Source organism: Montipora capricornis, chromosome 2 (assembly GCF_036669925.1).
Source record: "Montipora capricornis isolate CH-2021 chromosome 2, ASM3666992v2, whole genome shotgun sequence".
Taxonomy (NCBI): Eukaryota; Metazoa; Cnidaria; class Anthozoa; order Scleractinia; family Acroporidae; genus Montipora; species Montipora capricornis.
Genome location: NC_090884.1, coordinates 5,911,018 through 5,929,011, shown reverse-complemented (window position 1 = coordinate 5,929,011; position 17,994 = coordinate 5,911,018). Strand labels below are relative to the sequence as shown.

The 17,994-nt window shown below is 41.1% G+C and overlaps 2 protein-coding genes across 2 annotated transcripts in view; both read left to right on the top strand.

The window, feature by feature from the left end:
• The first annotated feature begins 2,091 nt into the window (after positions 1-2,091).
• LOC138038622 (kelch-like protein 3) lies at positions 2,092-10,928 on the top strand. The gene is made up of 2 exons (XM_068884609.1): positions 2,092-2,981; positions 8,830-10,928. The coding sequence occupies exons 1-2, from the start codon at positions 2,154-2,156 to the stop codon at positions 9,754-9,756; spliced, it is 1,755 nt and encodes a 584-aa protein (XP_068740710.1). The 5' UTR covers positions 2,092-2,153; the 3' UTR covers positions 9,757-10,928.
• Positions 10,929-16,134: 5,206 nt separating this feature from the next.
• LOC138038620 (kelch-like protein 3) overlaps positions 16,135-17,994 on the top strand; it is a 20,493-nt gene continuing 18,633 nt past the window's right edge. The window contains exon 1 of the mRNA XM_068884607.1: positions 16,135-16,998. Within this exon, the coding sequence (XP_068740708.1) occupies positions 16,174-16,998 (825 nt within the window). The 5' untranslated portion in view covers positions 16,135-16,173. The remainder of the gene's footprint in view (positions 16,999-17,994) is intronic.

The following is a 17,994-nucleotide window of genomic DNA, read 5'->3' as shown; positions in this document are numbered from 1 at the left end:
TCACCCGGTCAATTAGCAGCCATGGACAGCTGTTTCGGCCTTTTGGGCCTCATCACCGTGGTGTAGCTAAGCTGCCACTTAAAGGGGTGCTAAACACACCCGCCTGGTATGTTAGCTACGCCATGCTGATGAGGCCCAAAAGGCCGAAACAGCTGTCCATGGCTGCTAATTGACCGGGTGAAATGGTTGTGCGCATGCGTGATGTGTTGGCCACACCGGGTTGGTGTTAGCGTGTGTCACCTTGCTTTTATTGCTGTTTTTAATTTACGTGACACACCGATCTCTTAATGTGATCCACCTTCCCACACGCTTGCCGTGGGAGAACAGTTTTGCTGTTCCCAACCCAGCCTACCACATGTTTGGCATGTGAGGCTGCCACTTAAAGGGGTGCTAAACACACCCGCCTGGTATGTAGGCTACGCCATGCTGATGAGGCCCAAAAGGCCGAAACAGCTGTCCATGGCTGCTAATTGACCGGGTGAAATGGTTGTGCACATGCGTGATGTGTTGGCCACACCGGGTTGGTGTTAGCGTGTGTCACCTTGCTTTTATTGCTGATTTTGAAAACTCTCAGAACGTCACTCGTGCCCGTGTAAATCACGAAATGCACTCGCGTTCATACGATTTCCAAAACTTAATCAATGGGTTTGATGAGTGCGAGGGACACAGCAGCACGCCATCGGATAAGGATCAAACCTTTCCAAGCAGAGAAACATGAGGATTGACATAGAAGTCTGCTGATAACTTAAAAAATTATCCAGTTGTCGCTTTCTTGTCCTGGAGCTTGTCAAGTGCTTGTGTGACCCCTCAGGTAGATTTCCTTTCGGTTTGTCAGGCAATCTCTTCCCTCATTCACGCAAGAATTTATCTCTGAATCACTGAGCGAAAAGGAAAGAATGCTTTTGTGATGAGCCTGCATCTGTCTGACCACAAGGTAATACGCAGCATCGCATCTTCATTACATGAAAGTTTATTCGATTTCGCTCGGATTTTCTCGCTTTTTTTGCTCGTATTTCGTACTTTCTAAACTTTTGGAGTTTAAGGAGTTTAATAAAACAATTTTTCCATTCGCGCTTGTTGGACATGAGAATGGTTATTGCCAACTCGTCTGGACTCGGCGCTACCCGTGGACGCGCCTCGTTGACTATAGACGAGTTCACGCTCTTGAGTGCATCATGGCTAATCGGGGCTGATGGAGAAAAATTGAAAGGTTCGTATGGAAGTTCAAAACGATGAAAAGTATTCATGATATGCAATTTTGGGTTTTTTATTTTCCAGAACAGAAGATATGCGCTCAAAGGTGCGGCAGAATAAATTTGGAGAGAATGGCTATTGTAGAAATTATTTTATTAAAAAGAGTTTCTGCCATACATTTTCTGTAATTCCAAAGGCACAAAATTACAGAGAATGTATGGAGACAAAAAAAGCAATATTTAGCAATTCCAAAGAATGGATACCAAGTTTAGTTCTTCTCAGTTGTGAACATGAACTTATTTGATTGGTTTATGAAAGGGACAGTCTATAAAGTAGAGTCATGTACAGAATATTTTGCTTTGAATTTCCATACAAACATGTTGCCCTGATTACAGGGTCGTAGCGAGGTCTATGGGATCAGGGATCAAAGGCCTGGAATTTAAAGGACCGGGATCAGGGATCACAGCCCTGGGATCTGGAATCACAACGCGTGGGATCGGGATCAGCAATCTTTTTTTATGGAATCAGGGATCAAATTTTTGCGGGTTCAGGGATCAAAATTTACATCGTTTTTGGGATCAGGGATCAATATTTTGGGTAACAATATGGGATCACTTACGAAAAAATATACCTCGTTATGACCCTGTGATTACCCATGATGCAATCAAGAGCGTGAACTCGTCTATTTCCAACACGCGCTCGAGGAATTATTATGATAAGTATTCAAAACGCCGAAAAGTTGGGGGAGGGGACATACAATGAACAACATCTAAGAGAATTTCCTTCAGGGCGAGCATGATAGTATTGAGGCAATTTACGATTTAACGGTTTACCAGAGCTATGTTATCAGAAGAAGACACTTTTCGCTTGGGAGCAAGCTTAGTTAAACAATGATTAATTATGCAGACTCTGGGCTTTGATCACATGATCATGCATTTTTCCTTCTGTCGGCCTTAAAAATGGTCGCTCATTCTGAAATACTGCTGTCTAAGTGTGCTCTGTTTCGTGAGCAAGGTGAATTCATTGATGTTCGTTTAAAAGTTGGTGACGACGAGTTTCCAGCCCATCGGATTGTACTCGCTGCAAATAGTGATTATTTCCACGCCATGTTTGCTCATGGAATGAAGGAATCCAACCAGGAAGTGATTGAGCTCAAAGATGAGAACATTTCTGCAGCTGCTTTGAAGATTGTGATGGATGCCATCTACGGTGGAGAGATCAGTATCAACGATGAAAACGTGTACGAAGTTTTGCTTGCTGCTGATCATCTACAAGTTACAAGTGTCATCCAACAGTGCTGTGATTACCTTCAGACGGAATTTGTTCATCAGAAGTTTGATGTGCAAACTTACAGCTACATCTGTAGCATAGCTGACCGGCTTGGTCTGGAGGACTTGAAAGAGGCTACGCAACGTGAAATGGCCTTAATTTATAAGGAAATTTGTGGAAGTGAAGAATTCTTGTCCCATATTGATGCAGATCAGCTGTCGAACCTTCTCAGTCGAGACGACCTTAACGCTCCCTCAGAGAACTTCGTTTTCAAATCGGTGATGCAGTGGATCAAGTACAAGAAGGAAGAAAGAATGGGTGTAGCGGCTAAAGTTATCGGAGGTGTTCGTTTGGGGCTGGTGGACATCAATGACGTAATCGAAGAACTGGACACCGAAGAAATGCAGGTTATCCCAGAAATACACACGTTATTACACAGAACATTGATACACAACTACAGGCCTTCAAACAGATCCACGTTTTCTTTAGAGAAAGCAAAACCAAGGTCAATGAGCCCGGTAGGAAAATATTTTTCCATATAATGTCACGACGCATTAATTTTTATTTGTCGAGAAGTTCGACTCGGGTGGTAATCGAGCCTAAAGTTCATATCATCCAGTTAAAAATATTTTTTAAAAAGATGAGTCTTAAGTTTACGTTTAAAAGATTTAAATTGTCACAAGAACGGATGTCATCAGGGGGTTTTGCTAAAAGCAGGCCCGTGGCCCGAAGGCCCAGCGGCCCACGGCCCGCGACGGCCTGGCGGCCAGGGGCGCAGTGGCCCAGAGGCCCACACAGTTTTGTTGTCCAGCGGTAAATCCACGCACATGCACAGATTTTCATCGGGTTTGGGCGCACAAATGTGAATTCGTTTATGATTTTAATAATTATTTCAATCTTTTCTTTCGTTGCATGTTGCTAAGTGGAAAACGTTGCCATTCTCTGTTGTTTTCGTCTGTTTACAACAACAAACAGAAACAAGGATTCAAATAATTGAAATAGTAAACGAATTCAAACTCACCGTCGTCCATTTTGCACGCCCAAACCCGATGCAGATGGACAAAACAAACTGTGGAAAATCAGGACTGGGCTACCGGGCCTCCGGGCTGCCGGGCTGTCGCAGGCCGCTGGGCCTTCAGGCCGCCGGGCCGCTGGGCCGTGGGCCGCTGGGCCACAGGCCTGCTTTTAGCAAAACCCGTCATCAGGTAGTTTGTTCCACAGTTCAGGGGCCAAAACAGCAAAAGCTCTAGAGCCATACGTCGTGAGAGTAAAGTTCACCCGACTCAGGTGTAATGCTGAAGATGACCGGGGCATTCTTGAAGTTGAATAACGGCGTATCAGGTCTTGAATATAGGTATGAGACTGCTGGTGAAGAGCTTTGTGAGTGAGCAGAATTATTTTGAATTTAATTCTCTCGGAAACTGGAAGCCAGTGCAGGTCGAATAAAATAGGTACTTGCAAGAGCTTGTAATAAGTCGAAGCTCAGCATAATCCATTCTGTACTGAGTGAAGCTTTTTAATAACTTACCATAAGTAAGATATTTTGGGATATTGTATAGAAGAGAGTTACAGTGATCCAACTAGGAGGTTACAAAGGTGTGGACTAGAGTCTCAGTGGTTTTAGTGGATAGCAATTTTCTTATACGGGAAATGTTTCGAAGATGACAGAAGGCAGCTTTACAAACAGAATTGACATGAGGAAGCATTGACATAGTACTATCAAAAACGACACCGATATTTCTGGAACATGGAGACAGCTGGATTGTATCAGATCCAAAACAAAGTGGGTAAAGACTGTTGAGGGCTATGATTTGAGTAGAGGTAAAAAAGTGCAGTTTTGTCTTTGTTTAAGTTTCAGCTTGTTTAAAGATTAAAGACATCAACTTATCAAGGTCTATCAAGATCGGATGAACATTCCTCAATTTTAGCAATACCGGTACTACTGGTTAATTCCATATCGTTGTTAGCAGAAAAAGAAATGTATAACTGAGGGTCATCAGCGTAGAAATGAAATTACATGCATGTCGTGGAAACGTAGAATGTTGGCAAGTGGAGTAGTGTAAAGTAGGTAGAGGATGGGCTCAAGGACGGAGCCTTGAGGTACTCCACATTTGAGCTCACGAGACTGTGACTTCCTCCTGTCGATTAAGACAACTTGTGTGCGGTTAGTAAGGTAGGAGCGGAACCAATCGAGTGCAGTGCCATATATCGAGAATTTAGAATTCAATCTTTTGAGCAATATTTCATGGCCAACAGTGTCAAAATGCAGCAGAGAGATCATGTAGCAGGAATGTGACACAGTGGCAATTATCCATAGCAAGCAAATGTCATTTTGAACACGAACAAGGGCAGTTTCGCAGCTGTGAAATGGTTTGTAGGCTGACTGTAGCGGCTCTGTGAGTTTGTGAGAATCAAGATAACTTGAAGACACACTGTCACAAGCTTCTTAATAACTTTTGAGATAACCGTCTTGAGGTTTGAGATAGGCGTAACGTTACTAAGAACTTCATGGTCCAGGTTAGGTTTCTTGAGTAGAGGTGTTAAAGCGGCACTTTTAAGAGATGAAGGCAAATGACCAGATTCCAGCGACAAGTTTACAATTCTACAAATAGATGGTAAGAGCAAGTTGAAGTGTTCTTTCAGTAACGTGGCAGGTAGAGGATCCAGACAGCATGATTTCTGCACTACGGAATGAGCAATTTTCAAAAGTTCGGAATTCAAGGTAGGTGAGAAGTTGCTAAGTTCACAATTAATGGTAGAAATATCCAGGGTGGAAAAGAATTCGCGAATTTCTGGAGGAGTAGGTATGTTTCTGATACGGTTTATTTTATCTTTGAAAAAGGTGACAAATGTCTTAGCAAGATCTTCAACAGAGAAGCTGGTTGGGAAACTTTTCTCTGCTTTCTTGTGAAGGAAAAGGTCGATTGAACGAAACAGGGCTTTTTTGTCCTTGCCAGCCTCCGAAAGAAGATTAGCGTAGTAGTCCATTCTTGACTGAAAATAGTGTTCTGAATGACAGTGCGTTGATTTGCATAGGGTCGATAGTCTGATTCAAGTTTGGAGTGTCGCCAGCGCCTTTCAAGCTTGTGGCTGGTTGATTTCTGTTTTCTGAATTCCTCACTGTACCAAGGAGCATTAGGTCGCAAAATGATGATCCTTGTGCTCAGAGGTGCATGTTTATCTAAAATTGAAGATAGAACTGAGCCATACTGGTCGCACAGCTCTGTATTTTCCTGAGACGGTCAGTTGTCTAAGGCAAAGGAGCGAATGTCACACCGTAGGTTGCCTGGATCAATGGTGCGGAGTTTATGTGATGTGAGGATGAGCTTAGCTTTAGGTGGTCTCTTGATAGCCAATGTGCAATGAACAGCGAAGTGATCAGAGCTAACCGGGTCATTCACTGATAAATTTAAGGTGATCGCTTCAGGGGATCTGGTAATTATGAGGACCAAGACGTAGTTGTTTTTATGCGTCGGGGTGTAGACATTACAGACTTCCAGATTGGAACAGTTGAAGAGGTCAAGAAACTTATCAGAGGTGTTGTCAGATGATCGTTGAAATGAAAATTGAAATCACCGGCTAGAAGAAGATAGCCAGGAGAGGACACTAGCCTTTCCAGTAGCGAAGAAAAATCATAAAAAGCAGCATGTGTAAGAGGCCCGTTCTTGACAGAAATTGGAGTATGGTTATAATGATAATACATTGGATGTCACACAACACATCCCCAATCAATGGACAAGCAGTGGGGTGGGGCAACCCTGTGCAGGGCTGTCAACCCCTAAAGTCTTATAGAACAGAATAGGATAGAATAGTAAGGTTTAATCATGACAAGTGACAAGTTCAAGTGCTTGATCTTCGATCCTCAATCGTATGGGTTCCGAAATCTCCTTAAGAAAGCACAATCATTTGCATTTCTTTACATTTTTTAGCATTAAGTTTCTTCCAGTTGCTAGAGCTCCAAAGGGCAATGGCAGACACAGACACACAAATTTATAATTTATGCAAGGATGACGTGATATTGCTAGCGTCAGATTGAAGTTTCTCGCACTTTTGTCCCATGTTCTTCTTGTGTTTTGACTTATTTTGATCCCTCTGCCTTTTTGCTATTATATTATTGTAAAAACAAATTAATGTCAGTTTTTCATGTGTCTGTGCTGTTATATTGACGATGACTTTCGTGATAACATTGTCAAAGTAGTCTTCGAATCGCCGCGTGGATCTACAGCTACTTTGACAATGTTATCACGAAATTCATGATCAATAACAGGACAGACACATGATAAACTAACATCAATTTGTTAAAAATAGCATTGATAGGGATGGGATGATAGATGACGTCATAATGCCTATGATGTTATTTCATGTAAACCATGTGAGCATTAGCCCTACTGCATGGTATCCGGCCCACACACAACCTTGAAGCTCAGTTGGTGGAGCAGGGGTTGCTTACCCTGAAGGTCGTGGGTTCAATTCCCACCCTGGTCAGAGTTTTTCTGTCCTTGCGTGTGGACGCAATTCCAGTAGTGAGGTTAACGCGCACATGGTTTACATGGGTAGAAAACAGCTCTTACCCTACAATAGTTAATTATGTTTAATTTGATTAGGCTCTTTTGGACCGATCACATTATTGCTTAAATTAAAATCCATCAATAGCAACAAACGGTTTAGCGGAGTTTAATATGAAATGTTTGAATTTTGTTATTAATTTGGAATGTTAAAATAACTCAAACAACACAAAGTATTTGAAATTTTATTGCTGTGAAAGTCAATTCTCACTAGAAATGACAAACTTCAGCAATTCATAGGGAGATTTCAGACCATAATCTTAAGACCAGGAAATACAATCCAAAATCTGGAGTCTCCCGGATTGTCCGGGAGTTGACAGCCCTGCATGTGGTATCCGTGAATTGTGATGCACTAGCTGGAAAAACTTCCCGTGAATCGAGAATGGCCAAAATCCTGACACTGTCGAAAATAAATTGTTATTTGGAGTGTGGCTGTAACCATCCAGTCCTTGAGTCAACCCCCTGGGGTGGGGGAAGTCCCATATAAAAAGGGGAGGGATGCTCGTCGTCTTGCTTAGGCGTGTAAATTTCGGATTTTGGTCTCACTTAGGTGTTCTGGGCAAAACACAATCATATGTAGCCAAGAAGGTCTTTTAGGATTGCGTGCAAAGAAATATAAAAGTGTCTATTTACACTTTTATATTTCTTCACATAGGTGAAAGTTTTTTATTTCTCTGTGTTATATGGTCTCTTTTAGGGGTCCAAAAAAGCCTGGGCCATGCCCAGATTGGTCTCCTTTAGGGGTTTCATATATTTTAAAATTTCCGATGAGCATCCCTCCCCTTTTTATTTGGGAGTCCCCCCTCCCGGGGAGTCAACCTTCACATGTAGCTTCCTATTCTCCACTTGCACAAATCCCATAATACACCTCTTTTACCCCCTCAAAATTTTGCGTAATCATTGTTTGCAATTTCTCCTGGGACATGAAGATGTCCCAAAAGAGATCGAAACAATGCCTATGCATATTTTTGGGGGGTAAAACAGGTGTATTATGGGATTTGTGCAAGTACAATGTAGAGAATTTTTAGAACTAACACTTCAGCAGGAGACTTGCATTTTCATCACTTTGCATACATTGCTTTTGCTATTTTTATCTTCGGTTGACAATAACTTTATTCTGATTGGCCAATCTAAACAGTGGGTACACAGCTGAAGAACTCGTGGCATTCTCAAAAAAGAAAGATATGTCCAAAGGTTAATTCATGGGGATCGTATGGGAGAGGCAAGCTCCTACTCATGGGCTCCTGCCCAGGGTGCCAGAGGAATTTCTTTCCAAAGTCTGAGACAGTGCTGTGTGAGATGAAGGAAAGGACCAAAGACGGAAAAAAAAAACCTCTGGTGGCACAAGCCAAGAACCTCAGTTGTCAGTTCAGATTTTTCGTCAAACATAGCCTGCGTCGCAAGCACTCCCATGGGGTTTTACAGATGAGAAAGCTTTTCGATCTTTTGACTGCACTAAAAATGGGGCAAGAGCAGAAACCCCTACAGAAACACTTGCTGCATAGATCTGCATAGGCCACCTTAAATAAGTTTTCCGTCTTCAGTCATTGTCTTATCTCGTTTAGCGTTGTCTCAGACCTTGAAAAAAAAAAATTTCTCTGGCATCCAGGGTAGGCTGTACCTGGCCTCTGGAGGAAATTAGCTCAGCCATTAAAACTCAAATATGGGGAGATTTTGATACATTTGAGAGTTTTGCATTGCATTTAATAGCTGCTGCTCACCAACAAGTTATAAATGGGCACATCAGTGATTACAAATGGGTAATCTTGAATCCTTTTTTTTTTGTTGCTTTCTTTTTCAGGTACTTGTTGCTATTCTTCCCATGAGTGAGATAAAGTACTTCGACATCATGTCTAAAACATGGCAGCAGTTGCCATCAATGCCCCAACTAACTAAGGTCAAAGGTTGCTGTTGTGCTCAGTATGCTGGTAATTATTTGTATGTTGCAGCAAAAAGCATCAACACTATCTATTGTTATGACATAGTTCATAACACTTGGGGCACACTCCCACCACTGCCTGATTCAGTCAATCAAATTGGCTGCTTATGCTATTTTGAAGACCACATTTATGTCATTTATCAATATTCTGCACCATACAGATACAATGTAGCTACAAATCACTGGCAATCTTTCACTTGCTCAAATGCCAAGCGTTATAACTTGGGTCCAAAAACATTTTCTAATGAAGCTGGGGTGGTGTACAAATCTTGCCTATATGTATTATATGGTCAAGGAAGAAGTTATTTTGAACCCGGGTCACGTTGGCCTAGCTCTGAGGCATTCTCTTCCGTACTATTTTGTTTTGATCCAAAGAGAAATGCATGGGAACAGAAAGCATCAACAACAACACCACACTTTGGATCCAGTCTTTTAGTAGTAAACAACAAACTCTATGTTGCTGGGGGAACTTGCTCTATTTCTACGCATGACCTTCCTCAACCTACAGGTAGTGCAGCTGCAATTGAAGTTTACGATGAGCAAGTGAATGCTTGGTCTGTAGTACAACAAACAAACATTCCCCCAAACAATCTTGGAGCTGTAGAAGTTGGAGGGAGGGTATTTTTCATCATCAACTGTTTTCCAGTTGACAGTGGTATTACTATTTCACCAGGAGAGGTCTATCCAGTTGTTTTGGATGGGTGGGAAAATTTAGGAAAAGTTGACAAAAGTGCAGTTTTGTGTTATGTTCCTATAAAAATGGAGAATCTCACAGCAGAAAATACATAAGATAAGCTTCGATATCCACAGCAAAAACATTTATATCACTGTTTTGTACCATTTACAAGCTGGATACAACAAAACAAAGATCATTTTTAAAATAATCCGTGTGCAATCTAGGCAAATTCTCCTCTTAAAGTATCCCAGCATTAAGAAATAATGTTTTGTTTCCAAATATTTCTCACCTCGCACATGAATCTGCATGACACCATGTTTAAGTTCATAGGTACTACGAATATTATTAAATTATTCTAAATAATACTCAGGTGTGAGTCAGACACGGGTCTTGACAAACTGTGAGCCAGCGAGCGATGTGAGTCTCGCACCCATTTTAAATGGCACTGATAAACACTATTTTAAGTCTTAAGCACCCATTTCAAAAAGGTTAGCTTTCAATAACTGCGTGGATTGCATCTTGACTCAAATGGTTTGCATATTGTACAAACTCTCAAAAAAGTCTGGCGTTGTCATTGAAAATGTCGTTGACCATGTCAAAAATGACTCCTACAAACCAAGTTTGAGGGCAGTTCTGTAAGTTAGACCCTATGTTTTTCCTACAGCAGTGAAAAACAAAACCATTGCTGGAATTTGAACTTTAATTACTCGTGAAATACTTGGCCTATCAATCGTGGATATGAGATCTCATCACCTCTTTTGCAAACTTAGCTGGTTTCCTGACAAACATTTTAAAGTAAGTATTGTAATCTTTATTGTATGTTTGTCAATGAAACTCACAAAAAAAAAAATTTAAAGCCAGACGATTGCTTCTCCTTTTGAAAATCCTAAACAAATCTGCCCTTCAGTGTCGCAATGATAAACTTCATTTCTTCATGTTTTCACACAGTAAAATACACAATCTCTGTCCTTATTTAAGTTACTAGAAGTATTACTAAGGAAAAGGACATTCTATTCAAAACATTCTATTGAATGCGTTAAAAGTCTTGATCCCAATATTATAAATTTAGATCTAGTCTGAGGAAGTAAAGCTTTCCTTTTGTTAACCTTTTGTTCTTGTATAGAATTTATTGAGATATTGTTTGTTCAATTTACAGATGTATATTTCAAGTCATTGATTTTTTTTAGTTTTTTCATTTGTATTTTATTGTAGTTTTTACATAGTCATTGGTCGCCTTAGGGGCTGTAAACAAGAAAACAATATTTGTATCTGTAATAAAAATTCATTAACATTTGAGAGCTCTGTGAATTTCTTTTGCCCGTTTTCACAGATTTCGCAAAATAATCGGCGCCCTGACAGGTAGGCAGTAATGTTACCACAGCGCGTGGCAGTGATTGGATTGTTTTCAGTAAGATTGCCGCGGCAAAAAGTGTCTCAAAATAGTGTTATCCCACTGGTTGAGACGTGGTAACTTAGAGTGCGACTAGTAAGCTTTTATCTCCATATCCCCGAATCAGAAGGGGAGTGGGTCTATTCCCGTTTTCACGTCACAATCTACTATGCATGCATTTTTACAAAGAGTTAATGCAATGTAAATCAGTTTGTGACATAAAAACAGGAATAGACCCACTCCCCTTCTAACTCGGTCATGAACAAAAGATGCTTTATAGCTGAGGGGTTGGTGCAGTGGTAAGATATCTGCCAACCAACCCAAAGGTCAAGGGTTCCATTCCCGGTTCTGCCGAGACTGGAATATTTGGCGACCTTCTTTCCTGCTAAAGTTCACTCAGCTTTCCATCCTTCCAAGGTCGGTAAAATGAGTACCAGCATGCATGGACTGCTTAGAAGCGGCTGCAATTTGCGCCTATATATGCTTCCAGTCCGCTGGGGGTAAATTGATCATTGTGATAAGGGCGCTATATAAATGCACCACCTTACTTTTTTTCTATTTGTCCTCTCCATATTGATTTTGGCCTCTGTTAGATGTATATTTTAAGTGATTGATTTTTTTAGTTTTTTCATTTGTATTTTATTGTAGTTTATACATAGTCATTGGTCACTTTAGGGGCTGTTAAGGGAGAAAACAATATTTGTATCTGTAATAAAAATTAATTCTTATTACATGCCATGTTTAAAGTGCCCATAACCCCAAAATATTTTTTTCGCTAAAATGAATCTTTTTACCTGTTCGAGACGCATTGTGGCCATTTTTTCCTTTTTCTAACAAATCCTGCCTTTTTATAGGCTTGCGAAGTTGCAAAAATCCAAGCATCTTTTGTTTACGACAGAATCAGAAGGCGAGTGGGTCTATTCCCGTTTTCACGTCACAATCTACTTTGCATGCATTTTTACAAAGAGTTAATGCAATGTAAATCAGTTTGTGACATAAAAACAGGAAGAGACCCACTCCCCTTCTAACTCGGTCATGAACAAAAGATGCTTGGATTTTTGCAACTATCGAAGCCTCTACTGTAACAATGGCAGGATTTGTTAGAAAAAGGAAAAAAGGCCGCGATGCGTTTCGAACAGGTGCAAAGATTCATTTTAGCAAAAAAAATATTTTGGGGTTATGGCCATGTTTAAATAAAGTGAATGGGATGCCAATGTTAGATTTCAACAAAAACAACGACTATATTTGCACCAAGTTCGTTGCAAGGGATGACATAAAAAAGAAAAATATTTCACATAATTATTCCATGAATTAATTATAGAGAGAGTACTGATTGCCGAGGAGGCTAGAAAGATAGCGCGGCTATACTTACAATAGGTGATTGATTGTGATTACGTGTTTTGTTTTTTATTTAGACTTTTCCCTCAACAATCGTAGCAAAACATCCCAGGTGGGCAACAATTGTATCCCGGTCGGGATACATTTGAATTTGATCAGGGGCACGTGACCAAAAATCAAACAATCACAGTGCACGTTTTGCTGAGCGAACGTCTTGGTATATAACAATTCAGATTATTTAATCACTGGGAAACAATTCTACCATTAATGTTGTTCACTAGTATAAATCACAGTTTCATACATTTATTGTAAAATGGAAAGAGACTAGTACTGTCATAGTGCAACGATGTTCAACTGTAAAGAAGCTAGGTTTTTTATCTAGTAGGTTTTAGTGTTCATGAAATATGTTGTGGTACTACCAAACCCACATTACCAATTCCAGACATTCTGGCAAGCACAGCTTACAAGTAACTTACCAAAAAAATGTGCACATAGAATAGAAGACACCATGATCAGTTTCTGTAGCATTACAAGACATAATGTCTTTAAACAGTGACGTTATGTAATATTAATAACCTAACGGAACATGTTCCTTTATTACCAGTAATAAATGTCCGTAAACTCTGACATGTCTGAGTGCATGCTTTTGCTTTATATCTCTCTCGCCAAACAATGCAGTTCAGCAAGCACACTATGCACTTACACCAGACTAGACAAAGTTTGGGAATACATTTGATTGTTTACCAGCAATATTTTAGCTCTAATCCCCAAATCATCCCTTCCACCCACTGTGCAAATCTTTGTTCATGAAACCAACCCATGGCTGACTGATGGCAGGAATTTTAGTACCCCTGGAGAAAGAAACCACTGCGAACACGGGCAACCGTTTGATTTTCCATCGGGCATGTGCAAAGTACGTCACACCCCACGTGGTGTATTTGACATCACTTTGTCTTATTTCGCGGGAAAGCAGCAGTTACGTAGCTGAACGCACGTGCAATCGCCAAAACAAGTTTACTAACTCGTTTTACCGGTTCAAATGTAATTTATTCGTCCTTGGCGCTGAAGGGCGGCACGCTCAGAGAAACTAACGGTTGCTCGAAGTGGTTTCCTTCTCGGGAAGCGTAGGAGAAACCCACTGCTCGCAGGGTAGAATTTGAGAGAAATGATGGACCACTACATTTCAGTCCATTCACTTCCTTGAATCATTAAATGGTCCTCTTGAACCCCGTGGGGGTGGCTTTATTGTCTTCATATGAGGTGTTGAGACAATAGCTCCCGAAAACCTTGGGCTGTCGAACGAAACTGAGACTGTAGTGCAACAGCCTGTGCTGCAAAAGGAACAGTTGGATGGGTGTGGACTGTCATGGGCTGAGCTGCGGCGACTTGACCATGATGATGAGGATAGTGAGCGGGGATGGTGTGTCGAGCAGGGGGAATTGGCACAGGGATTGGGAGGGATGAAGTGTGGGTTGCGTGCACCTGCTGAATAGTGGCATAACTCACACTTGGCTGTTTACGCTGCCACTGACTAGGGGAGGAGTGAGACTGGTTGCACAGTTCCTGGCGGCCTTCCTCGTCCACAAATGCTATTGGTTGTTCTTGCCATGCATCCACCCTGATTGGAATGGTCTGCGTCCCATAGCTTGCAAAGATCTTCACAAATTTTAGGTTCCAGCTCCTGAAATGTGCAACTGTAAAGTTAAACCCATTCCCTACCTAGAGTGAAAATGCAGTTATGGAGTTATTGAAGACAGTTATGCATACTCAACCTCCCAAATGTTTAGATCAGGCTAAAACAGGGAAAAAGTCTCCTAATGATTATTATAAAATGAATTCCTCTGGGTAAAGCAGAGAGTGACAACGATGTTAACATATTCCACGCAAACAAATCTGTTTACTTAAGATGAACTTATTTTATAAAATCATTAATTATAAAGGAACTTTTTCCGTGAAGGAGGCAGTGCGGCCCAGTGGTTTGGACACTTGCCTTGAGATCCAGAGTTCCTGGGTTCAAGACTCGTTCTGACCACTCGTTGAATTTGTACATATAACTTGCGATTAATTAAGAGTGACGCTTGTAGATTTTATTTTGTCTAATGCAGGACACCCAACTGGCCATGTAGTAAATATAGGGAGCTCAAGCACACCACATTTTTGAGCCATGGATGGAAATTGAAAGGTCAGGACAGTAATCTCTCCCAGATTTTCAAACTATTCACCTCTTATAGTTCCCTGTTAGCAAAGGTCTCTTTTCTTTTGCATTCGCTGGGCTGACAAGTACGGGAAAAGAGACCTCTGCCATGGGTCAAAAGTCACTGTGTTGAGCATGCGCGGCGACCGAATCCTCGTGTGATACATCAAAGTTACTGCGCCTTTCAATAACACGCGGACTCTTGCGGAATCAAATGTTCGACGGCTCCTCCAATCTTCCGACTATTGTCGAGCGTGCAGTAATCAAATCAAATCGTTGAGCACAGTTCAGTCAACATAGTCGGAAGCTGGGAGGAGCCGCCGAACATTTGATTGACGGTAGCAAAAAACGCATTTGTCGATTGTCAGAGTCCGCATGTTATTGAAAGGCGCAATAACACATTTGTACGGTTTCTGCTAGGCTAGTTACATTGTCTAGGAAACATGATCACATATTGTCAGTACTAATAGAGCTTTATTGGTGGCCAGTTGAGCAGCTCGTAGAATTTAAAATCTTGTTATTTGCATATAAATTGGTGAATAGTATGGCACCTGTTTATCTCCAGGATCTATTAGACCTTATAGACTTTGCCATAGCCTTTGGTCAGGAAACAAGCAACTTCTGAAGACACAATCTTATAGTTTAAAATCGTAGGTTTTCAGGGCATTTTCCGTGTGTGCCACTCAGCTTTGGAATGCCCTTCCACAGGAGCTAAGAGTGTGCGATTCTGTAGGTAGTTTCAAGAAAGCCCTGAAGACTTTTCTTTTTCAAAAGGGTTATTGTCGAGTAAAAGTACACTAACTATGAACGTAATTTAGAAATTGGTCCCAAGATTTCTGAGATCTATTTTATGTAAGCAATTTTTTTTTCTTTTTTTTTTCATTGATGTGAAGCGCTTGTGAATTTATTATTATTATTATTATCATTATCATTATTATTATTATTATTATCATTATCATTATCATTATCATCATTATCATTATCATTATTATTATTATTATTATTATTATTATTATCATTATTATTATTATTATTATTATTATTATTATTATTATTATTATTATTATTATTATTATTATTATTATTATTCACCCCTACAGGAGTTGAACCAGGGACTACCAAGAGTGACAGTGAGAGTTACTCGTCATGCATGTTGACTGGGCTCACTTAACAACAGGGGAATTACTGTAAAGTAATGCGCGATTCATGCGGTTTGAAGATAATAGAGGCTCCCCATGATGAGCTCTTGCTTTAAACTAAGAACATCAAGCGTTACACCCCACCCGTGGGGCACAGAAGATAAATTATTACGGAGTTGTGATTATTCGCCCGGATCCCTGCTTTCTGGCCCGGGTTGCTCGAAGCATGGTTAGCGCTAACCAGCTTTAAATACCACGGAAACCTATAGGTTTTGATATCTCTTAACCAACCGTTAGGACGTTAATTCAATTTCCGAGGGGTATGCACATTTGTGAGTACGTAGCTGCCATGGGTAGCAACCTCATTTCCAGGGTCTCTCTTCTATCGTCTATATTGCGTGACGAATATCGTGATCCACATTGTTAAACTTTTTCGGTGCGTTCAGGTGTCTCCTGCTGTACTTCAGATATGGTCGTCACTCATTCTGAAATTCTACTGTCTAAGTGTGCTCTGTTTCGGGAGCAGGGTGAATTCATCGATGTCCGTTTAAAAGTTGGCGACGAAGAGTTTTCCGTCCATCGGATTGTACTCGCTGCAAATAGTGATTATTTCCACGCCATGTTTGCTCGCGGAATGAAGGAATCCAACCAGGAAGTGATTGAGCTGAAAGATGAGAACATTTCTGCAGCTGCTTTGAAGATTGTGATGGATGCCATCTACGGTGGAGAGATTAACTTTAATGATGAAAACGTGTTTGAAGTTTTGCTTGCTGCTGATCATCTACAAGTTACAAGTGTTCTCCAACAGTGCTGTGAGTACCTTCAGACCGAATATCAGAAGTTTGATTTGCGAACGTACTGCCTCATCTGTATGATGGCCGATCGGCTTGGTCTGGAGGACTTGAAAGAGGCTACGCAACGTGAAATGGCCTTAATTTATAAGGAAATTTGTGGAAGTGAAGAATTCTTGTCCCATATTGATGCAGATCAGCTGTCGAACCTTCTCAGTCGAGACGACCTCAACGCGCCTACAGAAAACTTTGTTTTCAAATCAGTGATGCAGTGGATCAAGTACAAGAAGGAAGAAAGAATGGGTGTGGCGGCAAAAGTTATCGGAGCTGTTCGTTTGGGGTTGGTGGAAATTAAGGATGTAGTAAAAGAATTGGATACCGAAGAAATGCAAGTTATCCCGGAAATACACTTGTTGGTGTATAAAACACTGCTACACAATTGCTTGCCTTCAAGCAGTTCTAAGTTTGCTTTAGAAAAAGCGAAGCCAAGGTCAATTAGCCCGGTAAGGTAGTGTCTTTCACTGTCTTTTCACGTCACGCACGGTAATTTGGTTTGATGAAGAGGATGGTGAGATATAAAGTTGGTAATTTTTCAGATTGATCATTCCATCTTCCTCTCCCCCACCTTGGTTCCGGTTCATGTGTATGTCATGCGAATGGGCAAGTTGTTGAATGCAGCATTTACATTTAATATGGATACGGTAAAAGCAGACTTACTGATTTGTAACTGAATCAAGAACCGGAAATTTTGACATACAAGAAGCTGGGCTCATATTTACAGTGGAACCCCGTTAATACTACAACTAGTCTTCTACGCAGCCGTTATCTGTGTGGTCACGCAACGCTCCTCGTCACACAAACAACGGCTGCTTTCTTCCGAACTACATTCCTTTCCCTTTGTTTGGACTGTGTGGCGAATGCACGTGATAACTAGACCCTACGTGCGGGTACACTGGCGTCCCTGTGGTACGTGCACCGTTCGAGACAATTTTTTCAAGTTGGGGGGTCATTAAGACCATTTAAGGGGTCACCCAGAAGTCATACCAGCAGAGGCCCTTTGGCTCACAGGTTCTCACACGTTCGTACGACGAAAAAAATCTGTCCTTGCGTAATATGTAGCTCTAACAGTGCACGATATTGTTTTGGTATTGTCTATCATTGTAGTGCCATGGTAGAAGCCTTGGGTAAATAGCCTGAGAAGACATGTGGTTACTAGCAAAGTACTGAACCCAGAAAGATTGAAGAAAATAAATGGGAAGTGAGAAACATTGGCTTCTGGGCTGACCAACCTCGTTCCCAGGGTCTCTCATCTTAACGCCTGGGGCGAGCTTGCTCGAGAGACCCTGGGAACGAGGTTCTGGGCTGACATGTTGATAAACTTCTTTTCACCACAAGTTTAAGCGTGCTCTCTGAGCATCTGACAGCTTTGTAATACTTAAGTTAAGCCCTCTCCGGTGGGATTAGTGTCTGGATGGGTGACCAAAAACATATACGCCTTC